The sequence below is a fragment of the Astyanax mexicanus genome, chromosome 1 (assembly GCF_023375975.1).
Source record: "Astyanax mexicanus isolate ESR-SI-001 chromosome 1, AstMex3_surface, whole genome shotgun sequence".
Classification (NCBI taxonomy): Eukaryota; Metazoa; Chordata; class Actinopteri; order Characiformes; family Acestrorhamphidae; genus Astyanax; species Astyanax mexicanus.
This window is the reverse complement of record NC_064408.1, coordinates 33838931-33858045: the sequence shown is the minus strand read 5'-3', so window position 1 is coordinate 33858045 and position 19115 is coordinate 33838931. Positions and strand designations below refer to the sequence as shown.

Genomic DNA, 19115 nt, shown 5'->3' with positions numbered 1-19115 from the left:
TGCATATTATTGATTTTAAAAGATAAAGAAACATACAATTCTATTGTTTTTTTTCTATTAAATATGTATGTGGTAGTTAATACTGCCAAAGAACAAGAACAGTTCCAAAAAATCAGTGCAATGTTACCATGAGATTCATCTCCGTGAAATCGCTATGAGAGAATATGATGAGAGTAAATAAACTTAATGTTTTGCTAAGCCAGTGAGAAAAAAAGGATTTACTGTTTTGAAGCACTCAAAAGTGCACATGGTTGCTCCACCTACTGGTCACTAGTTGTGCATACATTCCAAAACCTAAAATTCATCAGCCTATTTTACTGGTTGTAGTCAGTTTTTATACTAGTAATGTTGTTAGAAGTTGCATGGTCTTGGTTCAAAGGCACTGATTTTATATGTGTTTTTTAAAGTAACTATGTGAAGATCAGGTCAGTTCCTGACCAGTGAAGAACAGAATGAAAGGAGGATAAAATAAAGTAACAGAAGGGCTAGAGCCTGTAATCATAGAACTGTAATCATGCTGTAGATACAAGAAGGTGGTCATAATGTCATGCTTGATTCATGTACATATGTTTTTATGAAAAGTATGTAATAAAACAGTGAAAAGAAATATAGCAATACTTCTCTTATACTCTTTTTCATTTATAAAAATGGTGAAAATAACAAACGTTTGTGTGTGTGTGTGTGTGTGTGTGTGTGTTTGTGTTTCAGGAGCTCAGTCTCACCATCGTGCCAGTCATGATGAGGATGAATATGATGATGAAGATTATGAGGAGGAAGACTATGATGATGATGATGATGTCTGGCAACATCCTTACTTTCATAAGTATGCTATTTTTTAATTATCTTGCTGAGCAGCATTTTAAGTTGTCCTGAATAAACATTTTGCACCAGAACAACTGACTGTGCTGTTTGTTTCTATTTCAGGGAGGAGTTCTGAACGCCGATGGAAAGCAGCAGTACTGATCTGGGGTAACTTCGTTAACTGGTACTTAAGATTGATCGTAAATTTTCCAAACCCGTGCGTAACTAAAGTACTACATAAACTCGCTCGCAGATTAACGAGTAACCTGACCCAGTCGTTATTCTTAACGTTCTACTTAAAGTGAATTTTGCTTGCAGTTCACCACCTTAAACACCAGGGACCGCCAATTTTGAGGGAGAAAAAATATTATTTCCGTGGTTGAATCTATATTGTATTATTTTATATTATAAAATTATATTTTAAAATCACATAATAATATATTATAATGCCATATTTTATCTGTAGCTTGTAGTCTAACTGGGCATATTTAAATCAAACTCACAAATAAATCATTAAATTCAGGTATTGTTATTTGTGAACCTTATTGTAAGGCATTTCCAAGAACTCTCTTCTTTCTGATTGATTTTAGGAATTAACTTCATTTTAATCTTTTTTCAAAGAGGAGTGAATGTGGGACAAACTCTTCAGGGATAAAACTCTTCTTTTATTTCGAAATTTGTGCTTTTCATAATGCATCAATGTTACCTCAGTATATTTACTTTGTGTACATTGTAAAAGGTCTTAAACAGCTTTGTGTATATTTGTGTATATGTATATTTGATTGACTGAATTTTAGACTGATGGATGAAAACCTCTTAATTATTACTGAAAATATACATATAGGTCTAATGTCTTCTGATGTTGCAAAATGTTTTGGTTGTCTCACATTAAAGTGATAATTAAAATATAATGTAAGTCGTAATTAGTGTTTTCATCAGGGCTGCAACTGAGTAAACTTTTGTCAAATAATTTAATGGGGAAATGTTAAGGTCTGTAATAAATAAAAGAAACATTGAGCATTATTTATTTGCCATATTTGTTTAAATGTTTTATTTAAATGTTAGCATTATTTTATTTAAATTCAATTGTGTATGATCAGCCCACATGTCAGCAAGTTTATAATAGTTTTGAATTTTTCATTATAGTTATTATTTTTTTGACCTTTCCTCCTCCCATTCAGTTACATTTAATTCGTTTTTAGAGTGGGTATGCTTGTTTTTATTAGTTTGTATTTTTTGTTTTAGAGTAAATTTCATTAGTTTTAGTTTAATTTCAGTTGTTTCATATTTGAGGTTTAGGATTCAAAGGGGTATTAAAAAGGGTGTAATAAAAACTCAACAAAATAAAGCATTAAAAAAATTAATTCCTGTTAAACTGTTCACAAAAACAGTCCACAGGATAGCAGCCTTAAGCACAAAAAGCACATTTTCACCAACATTTTCAACTCAGAAACAAAGACAAAAAAGAAGCATATTCTATCTATTATATGCGTTTGTTTTAGTTAGTTTTATAAACACTCAATACATCGAGTTACATTTTCTTTCTTTTAATTACTGTTTATATTAGTTTCAGTTAACGAAAACGTTTTTTTCACTTTCAGTTTTTATTATTTCGTTAATTTTCGTAAACGATAATATCCTTGTATATCAGTCACATTATACAACAATTTTCCCAGGGTTAAATCAACACGACTAGTTTTTAAAATCACCATCAAAATGGTTTATATAGCTCTGGCAAATTTATTGTGTTAACACCTTAACTATGTAGAAGCACTGTTTACCATCAAATGCTTTTGTGTATTACTGAATTTATTAATGTAAATACATTACTGCTGCATCTCTAGTTCGAATGTTCAATGGCCAATATCCTGTTGAATTGTGAAGGTAAATGATTTTGATTATTTAATCAGCATCATATTATTATTTTGTAAGATGCTGCACCCAATGCTGTCATAGATTTCTTAGTGTCTCTCACTCCAACAGCTTTTGTGGGTAAAGCTAAAAAAATAGCAAATGCAAAACACCCTTAAAATTACTTGTTTTAATTTGATACATAAAATATAGTTTTAATGCTTAAATATACTGTACAGCACAAACTTGCAAATATGTCCTGACTCTCCATTCTTTTGAATCTTCACAAGATTTTAATAAAAAAGCATGATGAAAAGCAGATAAAAGACGTACCAAAAGTAGACCTGAACAAACATGTTTAGTTTATTTTTAGTTTTATATAAAGATATACAAAGAAGACATATTCACAACAGAAGTTGAAACATTTTATTATTTCAATTAGCTTCTTCAATTAGCTTCTTCGCTCTTGGATAGTCAATTAGCAGTCTTAGAAATCATAAATAGAAAAGGTATAAAAAAGTGCTTTTTTTTATAATTTTATTTCTAATTTTTCCCATTTTCTCCCCAATTTACACGGCCAATTACCCAACCCACTCATTAGGACTCCCCCTATAACTAGTAATGCCCCAACACACCAGGAGGGGGAAGACTAACACATGCTTCCACTGATACAGCTTGATGGCAAAGCTGCATGAGCGGGGGTTTGAATCTGCAACCTCCCGCTCATAGTGCTCATAGATCTCATAGAGCATTTTGACAATCATGGGTTTTAAAGCTTACTGGTGACTGGTGCCAGAGCAATATTCAAGTGTAATAATCAAGTAAAAATAATTAATCAATAATCATGAATAGTTTTTTTTCTGGCTGTTGTCATGGCCAGAACATCAAGACATACTAAAACACTGTTTTATTACGAAACGGAAAACAATAACATTTAACAACACACACCACAGAATATAAAAATACACTCTGTTGTGATAATTTCAGATGTTTTCAAATTTAGCACTTTTTGCTATTTAAATTGCATATCCAACAGACAATTTAGTGTAAACAAATTTGCAAAAAGTAACTGACAACTGAGGGGAGAGGTAGTTTTGGTACTGTAAACTGTAAATCTGAGTCCTACTAGGTCCTAGAGCAGGGGTTTCCAACCTTGTGCAACTCATGGCCCATTTAAACCACCACAACATTTTCCACGGCCCCCAAGAATATTTCATTTGAATATTTTGTTTATTTAAAACCAAATACAGCACAACCAGCAACTTCGTTGTTTTCTGTTTCTGTGCACATGAAGCCTTGTGGTAGGTTCTTGCTGCAGTATAAAGCAGCAACTACTGATTATTTTAGTAATAGACTTATATGATGATTATTTTATTGATTAGTCGATTATTTCTGTCCTTCATCTCTAAAAACAATAGAAACATGAGATTTAAAAGCCATTTAAATGTCTGGATGTTGTTTAAACGTGGAAAGTACTGATATTTAGTGATTAAATATGTAATCTGCTGTGTTTGAAAACTTTTGGAGACACAGACTAAGTTGACTTTAACCTGCGTGAGCGAGCCATATACCCATCTCTCATTGCGTTTCTGTCCCCAGCACTTTGTGTAATGTGTTACTGTTACAAATTTACGAATTGTCGACAATTAAATTTGTAGTCAACAATATAAATTATTGACATTGTTGATTACAGTGGTGTGAAAACGTTTTTGCTCCCTTCCTGATTTTTTGCATGTTTGTCATACTTAAATGTTTTGGAACATCAAACCAATTTAAATATTAGTCAAAGACAACACAGGTAAACACAAAATGCAAAAATGCATGTTATTATTAAGGGAAAAAAAAAAATCCAAACCTACATGTCCCTGTGTGAAAAAGTGATTGCCCCCTTGTTAAAACATACCTTCACTGTGGTTTCTAAAACAACCCAGAGAACCACAGACAGAACCATTGTCCACAAATGGCGAAGACATGGAACCGTGGTGAACCTTCTTAGGAGTGTCCAGCCGCCGAAAATTACCACAAGAGCGCAGCGACGACTCATCCAAAAGGTCACAAAAGACCCCACAACAACATCAAAAGACCCATCACAAAAAACTGGGCAAAAATGGTCTACATGGCAGAGTTCCTAGATGAAAACCACTGCTGAGCAAAAAGAACATTAAAGCTCGTCTCAACTTTTCCAGAACACATCTTAATGATCCCCAAGACTTTTGGGAAAACATTCTGTGGACTGATGAGACAAAAGTTGAACTCTTTGGAAGGTGTGTGTCCCAGTACATCTGCCGTAAAAGAAACACTGCATTGCAGAAAAAGAACATTATACCAACAGTTAAACATGGTGGTGGCAGTGTGATGGTCTGGGGCTGTTTTGCTACGTCGGGGCCTGTAAGACTTGCTGATAAATGGAAACAAACTTGGGTTCTGCAGCAGGACAATGATCCAAAACACACCAGCAAGTCCACCTCTGAATGGCTGAAGAAAAACTAAATGAAGACTTTGGAGTGGCCTAGTCAAAGTCCTGACCTGAATACGATTAAAATGATGGCATGACCTTAAAAAGGCCGTTCATGCTCAAAAAAAACTCCAATGTGGCTGAATTACAACAAATCTGCAAAGATAAGTGGAGCCAAAATGCTGTATAAGACTCATTGCAAGTTATCACAAACGCTTGGTTGCAGTTGTTGCTGCTAAGGATGGCCCGACCAGCAATCACTTTTTCACACAGGGTCATGTAGGTTTGGATTTTTTTTCTCCCTTAATAATAAACACCTTCATTTAAAAAAAAGCATTTTGTGTTTACCTGTGTTGTCTTTGACTAATATTTAAATTGGTTTGATGTTCTGAAACATTTAAGTGTGACAAACATGCAAAAAAATCAGGAAGTGGGTAAACACTTTTTCACACCACTGTATATACTGCAGTATTTTCTTTGTTTGAATTTATTACATTTTTCTCAGTTCTCTCGGTTAGAGATACAGCAGTTGCTGTAGAATGCGAACTACAGAACAGCTTCACTCTTACTAATATCATAACTAGCTTGTTAATCTACTATCTACGGTCATGTGACAGTTCTATGCCAAACCAATCAAAGTTACATTAACTAAATGTCTGTCACGTGTATCTGTAACAAAATAGATAAATATGAAAATAAGAACTTTGGCCTTTGCCCCACTTGCAATACCTCTGTGGCCCACTAGGGAGGGGCCACGACCCACAGGTTGGAAACCCATGCCCAAGAGAAAAGTGGGAATCAGTCCTTACACTGAGAGAAAACAGCAGCAAGACGTTCATTTAACATTAAACTTCTCATCGGTTTTAAAGGAGTCGGTAAAGCAGCACCGAGATTAAAGAGCAGCCAATAAAAATGAAATTATAAAGAACATTAATTTAAAATTAGGAGAAAATGTACATAAGTAGAAGCAGCTAAAATTCTTTTACTTTTACAAAAGTTATTAACTAAGTGTGTCCCTGAGGAGGGGAGGTAATCGCTTGTTTTTTTTCTTCCTTAAATAATTACTCCACTCTGCTGTCTACTTTTAAGCTGTAGAGAGAGAGACAGAGACAATCACAGGGATCAAGTGAGATCGAGATGGACCCTGATTTAAAAATGCTGTCCTAGACCTATATATAATACACTTTACTTACGCCATACTTTCAATACAAAAAACAGAGTAAGTAAAAAGGAGATGAAGGGAACAATGATCCACAAATGTGTCCTTTTCTGGTCACAAGGTTTTAGTTCTGCAAACAACAAATTACACACAACTCTGATCAATATGACTGAAAATGGCAAAATGCACAGAATTAATACAGATAATCCACCAGGGTCCAAATGTCCAGAAGAGATAATTTTTTTTTATTATTTAAAACATTTAATTTAAAATTAACTGTGCTCTTTTTTTGCACTCTCTAATATATATGTGTAGTTTGAGGAAAAGCCTTTTTGCAAGTTGTAAAATGCATGTGAGGGAAATACTGGTTCTTACTTTTGTACACAAAAATGTTTTTGTTTTATGATACTTAGAAACATCTTTACCTTTCTTGATCTCCTCCTCAGTTAGGTTTTTGATGATCTTGTCTTTCCAGTTCTGATCAAAAACAACACAGCTGTACTGGTGGTTCTTCCACTCTTCAGGCTTCACTCTGAGGGAGCTCCTCTTCTGGAAGGTTCCATCACCATTACATAAAGTCTCTCCTTCATCCACATTCTCATGGATGTCCTCACTGTCCTTTTGCCACATCACCTTTGTTGTTTTGGAGTAAACGCCTGTAGCAAGACACACCACTGAGGAATTTTTCTGCCACAGATAGACCTCAGGAGGAACTGTAGTCAGAAACAGAGATACTGCATGAGCTACAGTGTTCCTCTCTTAGCATTTGAGTATGGGCAATTAATGTGACTATTTTAGTAGTCGAATAATCTGCCAATTATTTGTTCAATTAGTCATGAATATTTTTTGCCATGCCCTTCATTTGTACTTCATACTGGTGATGACAGCTAAACATTTTAGGCCTCAATAACAATTTTGCCGTGCATTTTAATAATTTGCCTATATAAAACAAAAAAATTACAAAGTATATTATAGGAAACACTTACACAGACTCAATGTTATTTTCAGAAGAGTGTAGGATACTTACATATTATTAAAGTCTGAAGTTACTATAACATATAATTTAACTCATCACGTGTAATATATAAGTTAGGGTTTAAACTGCACTAGTAAAGACAGACTGTAGAGTATTGTGGAGTTAAATGTGTTTAATGGACACAGCGCTGATATAGACCACTGAAGTCGTGCCTCATGCTGTTGTCCTAGTACGGCTTCCGTGTCTAAGCGTTTTTTCCCTATGAGAAAAATGAATGGGCTTTTCAAAAATCCGTCTCCGTCACATTCTGTGGTAAATAAATCTGTTCAGACTCCTGTACGTTTTATTCTGTGTACATTTTACTCCTGTAAAACACTGGATCCTCTGAATTTCGAGATCGTTTAAGAGTCGTAATGAGAAAAATGCTAACTTTAAGCTAATGCTACAGTGGAGTAAACTGACCTCCCAGCCCAGCTGCAGAGATCAGCAGGGGACCCTTTTTGGCGCAACACCAGCGAACTCCGGCCGTAACTATACAGCGTATTAAACACAGCTGAGCCAACTAATGAACTAACTGCCCTTACTGAGGAGAGCAGAGAGTGTAACAGCCTAAAATCCCTAAAACAGGTCAGTGCTACTCCAGAACCAGCTGTAACACGTTTTAACATTTACCGTCTTTATTACACAGTAAAATAAATTGGTGTTTCTGGTTGGTTGTCGCCTCAGTGAGGGCAGGTAGTTAGTTGATTAGTTAGTTGTTAGGTGATTATTTGGGTCAGGTGTTGTAATTAGTATAAACTAATGACCGTAATTAAATACTAAACCTGCAGGGAAGCGCTGCCGAACTGAGAGCCACTTTCTCTTATTATCTGCCTTTTAAAGCTCTAACACAGACTACACTACTTAACATCACACTGCTCAACATTACTGAAAGAGTTTTCACCTGTTTAAATGCTATTCAATGTTTTTATTTCATCTCAAAAAATATTATATATTATAGTTTCAGTATATCCTGTAAAGCGCTGAAGGAGGAAAGTCTGGGAATTATTGGAATACTGTGAATTAGCTAAATGTAACAGAATTTCATTTAATAAATTATGTATGCTAGGTTTGTTCAGACATACAGTAAGATGAAACAAATTGACCTTAATCATTCATGCTGGAATGATAAAAAAGTGATAAATAAATGTAGAGTTTATTTTACTCTTTAATAACGTTCTGGTTCTGTTGGTAAGGATTTGATGTTAAGGTTTTAAGAAGGCATTACTGCCTGCAAGAAACAGAATCATGATCTATAATATTAGAAGGGAAGAACTGCCCTAAGTACCTGCTCTCTGCAATTTGGGGACAGATATCTTCACTAATTTAGCGCATGCCGAGGTGTAGTGGTGTATTACAGACTCAAGCCTGGCCTTGTCTTTGTTCCATAGGTCTGTGATGTGGATGGCCTCTGGTGTGTGAGAGATGTAGCTTCTCTTCATTACATCCAGTGTAATGAAATCTTTTCCATTGCGTCCGTACTTCTCATACCCGCTGCAATCACCACTTTTATCATCCCATGTACAGTTACATATCCACTGAAATATCTCCAAATCTGAAGAGGGAAAAAATATTGACAATTTTTTTTTTTGTCAGTTTAATTTTTCCACATTTTCATGTAAAGTTAATAAGCAAAACTGATCACTGACCCTAGGCACAGTCAATCAGCTAAGACATGTTTGATATCTGATGTGTGGTCTAGTTTACAACAAGAGATGCTAGGCTAACACTGCAACCCAACACTGGATGTTGCCTGTTTAAATCTTTTCTCCAAAAACAAATACCCATATGCATCATGTGGAATATATACTTCTGTAGCCCAGACTTGACATTAGACGTGGTGCCAACAGGTTTGTGTTTATTTTGCAATACTTATTAGCTACATTCTATAAGTCATACAACTCACCTTCCTTACTTCTAACGTGCTCCAAAGCAAGGTTGAAGTCATGTTCAAGTCTTCCATACTCCGATAAATAGAAATCTTTGAAAAGCTCCCAAGATTTATTCATGGATTCCCTCACCCACCCCCAGGAGCTTTTAAAGGTCTTGCTATTACTGTCATAGTAAGAAATTTGCAGTCCATCAGTAAATGTTGTCGCCATGCATTTAGGAAGGATTGTGGTTCTAGTTGTATAAATGAATGTGGCTTGATGAAAATGGACTCCTGAGGAAAACAAATAAAACAAGCAAGTTACTTTGTGAGAAAACAAAAGGCTTAATATGAGCATAACAGACAGATTTGATGTAATGATATAACTGAATAGAAACAATCACATAATCATTCATAAATCCCGATATTCTATTCTAATACTTCTTCTTTTGTTTACACAAGGTGTTTTACATATTCGTAACATGAGTAAGGCAGATGTTTAACAAGATGTGACAAGTTAGAACCAAAAATGGTTGTCCACTGGGAAACTGCTTCCTGCAACCAGTATCTGATGTACATAGCTTTACAGTTGGTAATAAGAGCGTATTGTTAAACAATGTGTTCCCTTCCCAACATATGGTTGGGCGACATAGTAAAAAATATTATATCACAATATTTATCTCAATACACATGATCCCAGTCAAAATACATCAGTAGCAGCAGACATGATTCAAATACTATTCCAGTACTGAATTCCAGTATTCTTAGAACAGTGATGTTTATTTAAAATATTATGTCCTTTGAATATAATAAAATATACTGATGATATCCTTGAATTGTTAAAAAAGTATATTGGTGATATTTTAATAACATTTATAAGGATAAAAATGGTACAATTATCTTAATGCCCACCTCTATAGCAGCGGTTCCTTAACTGAGGGCCGCAGAAAAATATTAGAGGCTGCATGTTTCATATATATATAATTTTATCATTCCCTGACTTGACAGTTAATTTAAAAATAGTGCCTGGTAAAACAAAACAACGACAATCACAGGTTAGGGGGCTGCAGCCGCACTTACCAACCAGAAAAGGGGGCTTTTAACTAAAGGTTCCAATTTACAAAGTTACAGTTGGGTCAGTGACAAATACGAGTTGGCATGATATCCAAATCAAAAATATGCTTTAAACTTGTTAAAAACAACATGTTCATGTTAAATGTTTATTTAAATGTGTAGTTTGCATTTCTGTTGGTGTCATAGTATTGTTTATAACATTTTTACCATTTTTAACCAATTAAAGACACACAGTCCCTTTAAACTGTCAAATGGTGTAACCACAAAGCATGCCAAATATGCCAATTAACCTTCCTAGAAGTTATGCAAGAGTCCTGATGACAATAATGTATTTATTAAATTTTTATTTCTAAACATTGATAATATAGGGTTTTTGTTGCACTAAGCAAGTCAGTATGCAATAGACATTATTGTTTTCTTTTTTTATTTTTGGGTCATTTGGTTTAAAATCATTTAAAATTTTATTTTTACAGTGTAGTATAGACAGAGAGAGTAATTGTTAGTCTTACATCCAGAGCCTTTATTCATCATTAATTTTAACTTCACATCTTTCACAAAAACTAACCTTTGAAGAAATCTACATCACTAATTTTCATTTCTCATTAAGCACATGTATGAACTGTACCTTTACCTTTTTTAAGTAATTTGCCCTTGCATTTACATTAACATGTAAGGTATTTAGCAGATGCCCTTATCCAGAATGACTTCCATGTTTCTCTATTATTTTTTGGCATTAAAGAATACTTATTTAAGTTTATGCCAATCAAGATAGGGGCCCAAAGAAAAACATATTTAAAATGTTAAATATAACTTTATTACAGAATTTTTACATTTTTAAAGGTATTCAAACTGCAGGGACAAAACAATTAGTGGCATGTCTTTTAGCCGCTTACATGTTTTGTTTGGATATGAAAAAAGATGTTCAGAGAACTAATGTTGTAATTGGACAAGGAACACTTACCCTATCATTATTAAAAATATTAGTTAGTACTTCAGAAAAATATTTTAACTAAGTTTAATCCTCACAGGTCCAAGGGCATTTTTTCTGTTCTTCCATATATTATTAAATTCACCTTAAAAAACACTTGCCTATGCTATAATACCTGTATGTTTAATATAAAAATGTACACGGTAATCTACAGAATAATGAGGTGTTGTGTGACCTAGAGAAGTGTGAAAAGGCAATCTGTATGCCCTAAACTTGAAAAAATTATAACAATTATTCTTAAAATGTAGCAATAAAATAGTATATAAATGTTTATATCTTTTATTTTTATTTTATGTATTTACATTATGAGCCCTGGGGTTTTTATTATAAAGCCCAAAATGGCAGATTAGCCATAACCATGTTTTCTGAGTTGAATTAATTGCTGATGTTGTGCTGGTTAGATTAGTAGGTTCTGGGTTTTGGGGTGGATTATGGTTTTAGTTCACTTCAGTCTTTAGTTTGCTAAGTGCGGACCACGCCTTATAGAAGTAGAAAAGGAGGAAGAAAAAAGGGGAGGGAACTCGGAAATTTGGGCTGGAGTTCTGAACTGCGTGCTGAAGAAGCGTGCAGTTATATCCCCAAAATATGGAGCTTATAATGAAGCTAGTTTGAGATGAGCCTGTCTCAAATCGTCTGGTTTGGAATGGATGTATAAGTGGTACGCCTGAGAAGACCACCGTCCGAGAAGCTTGATGACGTGCTCGGGGATTCCTTGTCTGGAGGCGTTGGATGCTGCACCGATGCGGAATGAGTGGGCGGAGAATTGGTCTGGTGAGTAACCGATGACTGAAAGGATGCGGCGGAAATGTGTGTGGAACCAGTGCCTTGTGATTATACTACCAGATTCCGTAGTGAACAGAGTATCCGAAGGTGATGCTTGTTGAGAGAGCCGGAGATTTAGGTGGTGGACGAGTGGTTCGCACGGGCTGAGGGGTGAGTCAAGTTTAAACAGATGGAGGATCGTGGTTTTGCCAAGTTGGTCAGTTTTGCTTCGCTTGATTTTAAAGGTGAGAGTATCCGAGTCCAGGATGCTGAGATCTGATATGAGGGGGTATGAAAAGGAGTTGAGGGAGATTTTTAGTGAAGTGAATTCTGAGCATCTGAGGAATCCGAAGTATGCCAGGAGAAATAGCGATTGGAGCGTGGAGGATGTTGTCGGAGGGTAAAAGCCTGATCGGAGGGTTTGAATGCAACGATGGAGGATTTCTGGTGAGATGGGAGCTCGTTCGTGTGAGGATGGAGTTTCTGATTTTTGGATTCCTTTCAGGAGAAGGGAAATTTGAGGGTGATTAGAGGAAGGGTGTGGTATGCCAGTAATTAGTTTAGTGAAAAAATTGATAGCTGCCAGATGGACTCTGAGTGATGAGGAACGGGCTGAATGTTGAGTGTGAATGAAAGTAATATAAGCTGCTATTACGGATGGATGATGAGAAGGGAAAGATATATTATGTGTGGAGTGGAAATTTTTGTATGCTTTCCAGCTTGACCAGTAAGTAGAGAGTGTCTGTGGGGAAACGGCTGAAAGGATGGTTTGTTGTGCTTGGAGGATTAGTTCGTTCAGACGGGGGTTAGGTGTAGTGTAGTTAGTGAAAATGGAGGTACCGGCGTTGGGTTGCAGTCTGCATGCGGAGCCAAGGATCTGAATTTCTGGAATTGAAAGCGAGAAAGAGAGTCAGCAATAGAGTTGGATAAACCTGGGATGTGGACAGCTTTAATTATAAACTGATGCTTAATGGAGTGCCAAGTGAGGCGACGGATAAAAGGCATTATGTCTAGCGATTTTGATCGACTTTTGTTGATGTGGACCGCGGCGAGATTGTCTGAATGGAGTAAAATTGATTTTCCTGACCATTCATGTCCCCAAAGGAGGGCAGCGACGAAGACCGCATATAAGTCCAGAGAGCGCAGAAGAATCGCGCGGCTGCGCGGCGGAGCACATGAAGTTCTCCGGCCAAGCAGAAGCGACCAGAGGAAGGAGCGGCATCTGTGAATAGCTTGATATCAAAAGAGCTGGAAGCTGCGTTGGCGTAGAAGAAAAACCCGGTCGATTGCAGAGGAGGCACAGCCAGAAATGGAGCTCTGACGTGCAGTATCAGTTGAGCATAACGAATGGTGGAGGGCTCGGACGAAAAGCCAAGCGGAGGAGACGGGAAATGAAAGAACGACCCTGGGTTAGATTTTGGGTTGTGAATAAAGTGGCCGAGGGGGGGAAAGACGGTGCTAGGTACGGGCGGGGAGGCTTGAAAGGAGGCGGAGTCCAGAAAGATCCCAAGAAACTCGAGAGATGTGGAGGGACCAACGGAGTTCTCCGACGGCGGGGCACGGAGGCGAGTGAAAGCGCTGGTCGTGGCTTCAAGACCCATCAAGAGGGGCGAGGAAGGAGGACCGACGACGAAGTTACCCAGGAGGTGGAGCACGAACTGGGGCCCGTGTTAAGCAAATCCAGCAGAGCGCCTTAGCAAAGGAATCGAAGCTTGGGGTTACTTTGCACCCGAAGCAAGGTGAACTGAAAAACGGACTCTGAAAAGGCGCCAGGAGTCAGGATGGAGAGGGAGGATGGAGAGGGAGGATTTTGAAAGCCGAAACCACGTCAGCCTTAGACAGCCAGGCCCATCGCGGGATGGGGAGCTTCGTCCCGCAAACATACGTCAATGAAGTTCCAGATCCGGGGCGTCTTTGAATGTAGCAGGGTTCCAGTGTTTGAGATGAACCGCAGCGCGAGCTGAGAGGGGGCGGCGCTGTAGATAGAGAATGAAGGTCATGAAGCTCCAGCAAGGAGCTGAGCGGGTGCTGCAGCCCGGTGAGAAACGGCGAGAGAGGAGGCGGGAAGAGAATTGACGGAGTAAAGGAAGGAGAAAGGCTGGCTGGAAGGGACGGGTTGGAGAATAGTGTTGCCAACTGCTCAGTAAGGAAAGTAGCCATTGGCTGCAATTCGTGATGAAAACCCCTTAAATGTTAGAATGTTACAAATGAACTCTAACAAATGAACTACGTCCGTTGCTTTTATAAATAGGCAGAGACTTCTGAAAATAACTCCATTTTAACGTAAATTACATGATTAAGTTTTTTTTTTTTTTTTTTTGACAGTCAGCGGCGGCTTTAGGTATGCGCAGTTCGTTGCAGCGTGTTTGAAGAGCGGTGTGAGTGTGTGGTCTGACTGAGACTGCGCTGTGAGTGTCGTGGGCGGGGCTCGCGGCAGCACCTGCTGCTCGCTGAGGAGAAACTGAAGAGCACGTGTGTTCATTTAAACTCTCAATAACAAACAAAAACTACGTTGGCAAGTCGGCAACACTGTTGGAGAACAGCAGGAGGAACGCAGAAATGGAGAAGGAGGATGACAGAGGGGGTTCGAACGACTGAGGGGAAGAGGGAAACGAGAGAGACGAGAGAAACGAGGCGCTGAGGCGAAGTTGGTGTCGCGCCAGGGGTGCGAGAGCTGCAGCAGCGGCGAGGGGGTTTGGACGACTGAGGGAGGGGGAGTTGGACGACTGAGGGAGGGGGAGTTGGACGACTGAGGGAGGGGGAGTTGGACGACAGAGGGGAAGAGAGACGAGAGAGACGAGAGACGAGGCGCTGAGGCGAATTTGGTGCCGCGCCAGGGGCGCGAGAGCTGCAGCGGCAGCGAGTTGAGCGGGTGACGTCATCAGGCCGCGACGCCGGTGCGGCTCATGTGCGCTGTTCAGAGGTCCAGTGAAAAGTTCCGCTTTTGGAGCAGAACGGGGGAAAGGGACGCCGCGGCCCTTCAAAAACCCGCTGCAGCTTAACAACAGTCCAATCGGACATGCGAGAGAGGGGCCCGAGGCCGGCCGAGGAAGACGGGCGTCCGGAGCGGCGAGCCCGCGCAGGAGGAGTAGGGGAAGGGGTAGAAGAGCGGCGGGAGTGCCGAGATCCGGGGGTGCACTGGTGAGGACGACCGACCCGGGAGGAAGAATAAGCAGTAGCCGGAGTAGAACAGGAGTAGTCGGAATGGAGATTACGGAATTCAGACGACGAGCCCGGCGAGGTGGAGTAGGGGAAGGGGGAGAAGAGCGGCGGGAGTGCCGAGATCCGGGGGTGCACTGGTGAGGACGACCGACCCGGGAGGAAGAATAAGCAGTAGCCGGAGTAGAACCAGGAGTAGCCGGAATGGAGATTACGGAATTCAGACGACGAGCCCGGCGAGGTGGAGCAGGAGTGGAGACAGGCTGGCCAGGAGGGAAGAGGTCCTCGTCGGAGGCGGTGAGTTAAAGGTCCATGACGGAGAACAAGCTAATGCTAGCAGGCGGGTGCGGCAGATTCGACTGATGCGAAGTTTTCGTCACGAGAGGTAGTTAGTTAGGGGAGGTATTTATAGGACGGTTGATTGATACGGGGTGGAGTTAGAACGTAGAGTTCGGGCGTGGTCCTTCTCCCAAAATTTTGTTATTACATAACATCATTTAATGCTCTCAGAACAACAGAACGCAGATATCAGCCTAATACTAGCTAACAACTGTACCCCAGCACTGTTGGGTTTCAGCAGCTCCTGAATGTGTGCTCTGAGTTTGGGGCTGAGTTTGATGTACAGTACAATGCAAAAAAAGAGTTTTGTGTTGATATGTAGAGCCAAGGAGGATCATAAAGTGCCCTTTTCAACGTTTTAGCTGTCAGGGCAATCAGTATGTGTATCAAGCAGTACAAAATATCTTGGGCACATGACAAGTTGGAAGATGATGCTGACATGTATAGGCAGAGACGAATGTTGTATGTCCAAGTAAACATGTTAGTAAGAAAATTTCATTTCGGTTCTGATGATGTGAAAGTAAGTCTGTTTCGTGCCTACTGTACTCCCATGTACCCAGAGCACAATCTCATTCCCAAACATCACCATATGATCCACTACCCCAGCGCTATTAGAAGAATTGGGCCACTAATACACATTTGGTGTATGCGGTTTGAAGGGAAGCACAATTTTTTTAAGAAATCTGTAAAAAACTTCAAAAATATTGCTAAGACTCTAGTTAAGAAACACCAGGCTCAGTTGGCATTTCATTTTGAGAACTTTACTTTTCAGAGATTACAGTTTGGTCCTATCTTAGAAGTCCCGGTCAGCAGTATAGAGGGTGGAGAGGTGCTGAATGAAGTGTTTGATGAGTCATCTGTTTCCACCACTTCCTGGATCAAAAACTATGGCACAGAGTATCAAGTTGGGATGTATGTGATAACTGGAGTTGAAAATGAGATGCCCTTGTTCAACAGGATTGACAGTATCATTGTTAAAGACAGAAATGGCTATCTTTTGATTTGTAAAGTCTCAAATGTTTTTTTTTGATGAGCATTTAAATGCATTTGGCATTGAGGAGAAAAATGAGGTTTTCTCAGTGATCTCTGTAAATGATTTGTTATATTACAGACCTTGTGATAGGCAATTTTCAAATGACAGAGATGATCAAGTGTACCTTGTTCCATATTGTAATTATATGTGAATCCATGCAAACTGTTAATTGTTAATGTGGTGTGGTGGCCATTTAATAAGATAAAATTTCTAAAGAAGTTTTTGCCTTGTGTGTTTTTGAGATGGGTTTAGTGGGTGGTTGTGTTGGTTAAGGGTGGGTGGGTTTATTAGTATAATAAACACAGTAGTGTAACATTTTATTAAAATGACACTAGTGGAGAGTACAAGTGACACTAGCTGGTGTTAGATTTTAACTCCCAACAGTGTTGAAATTACTAGATGTAAGTGTATAAATATAGTAGTGTGGTGTAAAATTAACACTTAAATGTGTTGATTTTTAACTCCTTAAAGTGTGGAAACAACTATGGCTGAGTGTAAAAATATTAACACTTGACACTAGGAAAGTGTTAGTCAGTGATAATGCTAATTCCCCATAGTGTTAAAAAAATAACTCTATCTGAGTGTAAAAATATTAACACTAGTGTTAGTGTAACATTAACACTGAAAAGAGTGGACGCATATACACACTCACTCAGTGTTAAATTTAACACTCTCCGAGTTGATTTAACACTGGCATTTTTGCTGTGCAGCCCCACTATGGGTCAGCTACAAAAAAGAGACCCTGCATACATTTCAAGTAGTATATAATGGCTGGCTGAGGGTATTGCTGAAAAAGCCTAGGAGTTGCAGTGCTAGTAAACTATTTTGTGACTCAGGACTAGGTACTTTACAGGCACTCTTGAGGAACCTAATGTTTAAGTTCATGTGTCGTCTGGATAAGTCTCAAAACTGTATTATAAGGGTTCTCACAAGCCCTAGATGCAGCTCTGTCAGAGATCAATCATATATGTGGAAGCATTGGTATGGCTGCCTTTTAAGACTGTCATGACTGATAGTATGTTTGTACATGCTTATTCATCTTTTTTTTCTTTTCTTATGAATATGTTGTATGTCTTCCTATTAGGCCGAGAGCCTGTATAAAAGTTTATATATATACTCAGCAAATGGATGCCAGATGTTCTCGAGTACTCATGTCTGTGTCCCTACTCTGGTGCTGTGGAATGCTTATTGGCGTTTATGCAGAACTAGTTTGGACTTGCCTAGTGAGTTAGCATAGTTATATAATGGGTTGTGTGCAAGTGTGTAATATCTTTAAATGCTTTTAAATCAGTGACCACCTCTATTTATACAAAAAAGGCCTAATGAATCACAATGTTTACATCAGCATGTGTAACTAGTTTTAATACATACAGTACTGTACTTGAATTGTAAAACTTTGGACAGCAAGTCTCTCTTTGCTTTACACTGTTAACATTAATAATAGCATTAATTCTAATAACATTAATTAAAAATTATTTTTGTCTGCAACTCTGTTCAGTAAAACATTTCCCAAGCTCCCCTCGTGAGAGTCTAGTGTTATTTTTCATTATCATCCAACACCTATCTTGGGATCAGTACCTAATAACAATAAATTATGCAAAATCCATGTGCTCACTGAGCTAATTAACAAGGATTTCATCAACTTTTTTAAAATTGTGATATCATTTTTACATTTTACTGTAGGGCTACTATAGTAATTATAAAGTAAATATTGTTAAATTAGTCATATCTGGTGATTATTGATTATTGTCTTAATATAATAATTCTATGTCGTTGACAATGTTTCATAACCCATCATTTCTACAGTCTTCTCAGAGGAGAGAAAACAATCATCATGCTGTATGTATATATATATATATATATATATATATATATATATATATATATATATATATATATATATATATATATATATATTATTTTGCTGTACTTTTGAAGTTTCCACATCATAAAAGTGCTGAGCACATGAGAAACCCCACTTAGTTACTTAGTGGGCGTATGTCTCATGAGAAGCAAGGGGCTTTACCAAAGGCGCCAGCCATTTTTATGCCCAGTAGCTAGGTTAAGTATTTAAGTGCAAGCGGAATTTAGACATAAAGCTGTTCGTGTAAACTCACATATAGGGTAAATTAGTAGGTACAATTCCCACATCTAGAAAAAATCTGACAAAAGAGAACAAAGCCAAACTGTAACTTCCTCCTACCTGACGATTCAGAAAAGACACTGAGGAGATGCACTGCGACGAGCATCACGGTTCTTATCCTGTCTGTCCATCGTTTCTTCGGGTGTAAGCACCACATTCCTGGATATAGAACATAAAGTATAACGGCTCCTAGCAGGTTAACGGTAGCACAGATATCTAGCTCGATTCAATGGGGCAGCGACAAAGTGAAAGTAAAGTAAAGATTTCTACTTCTAGCGGGGTTGCCAGGTCCAACAAAAATATCCAGCCCAAAGTCAGTCTAAAACACGCCCTTCAGAAGCTAAAACTAGCCCCAAATATCTGTCTGTCACACGAAGCAGATGGCAAAACAACTTTGAGTGTACCACGAATATTTTGAGTTTTTAGGATCAGTATTGCTATTTATCAGAAAGTCATTAATAATATT

At 38.3% G+C, this 19115-nt stretch overlaps 2 protein-coding genes across 4 annotated transcripts in view; one reads left to right on the top strand and one right to left on the bottom strand.

Moving 5' to 3' along the window:
* Positions 1-6861, top strand: part of LOC103045500 (major histocompatibility complex class I-related gene protein-like) — a 15859-nt gene extending 8998 nt beyond the window's left edge. The window contains exons 6-8 of one of the 2 annotated variants that reach the window (XM_049466657.1): positions 709-823; positions 925-985; positions 6742-6861. In XM_049466657.1, the coding sequence (XP_049322614.1) occupies positions 709-823; positions 925-937 (128 nt within the window). In that variant the 3' untranslated portion in view covers positions 938-985; positions 6742-6861. Of the gene's footprint in view, positions 1-708; positions 824-924; positions 1825-6741 lie in introns of those variants that run through there. The other variant, XM_049466656.1, reaches the window with a different exon arrangement.
* Positions 6394-19115, bottom strand: LOC103035368 (saoe class I histocompatibility antigen, C alpha chain-like). Of its 2 annotated transcripts, none has more exons than XM_049466688.1 (4): positions 18710-19115; positions 9188-9445; positions 8570-8828; positions 6394-6979 (listed from the first exon to the last, which is right to left on the bottom strand). In XM_049466688.1, exons 2-4 carry the CDS (start codon positions 9242-9244, stop codon positions 6528-6530), a joined length of 768 nt encoding a protein of 255 aa, XP_049322645.1. In that variant the 5' UTR covers positions 9245-9445; positions 18710-19115; the 3' UTR covers positions 6394-6527. The 2 variants fall into 2 exon arrangements, with proteins under 2 accessions (XP_049322645.1, XP_049322647.1); XM_049466690.1 differs by having other exon boundaries at positions 8570-8819.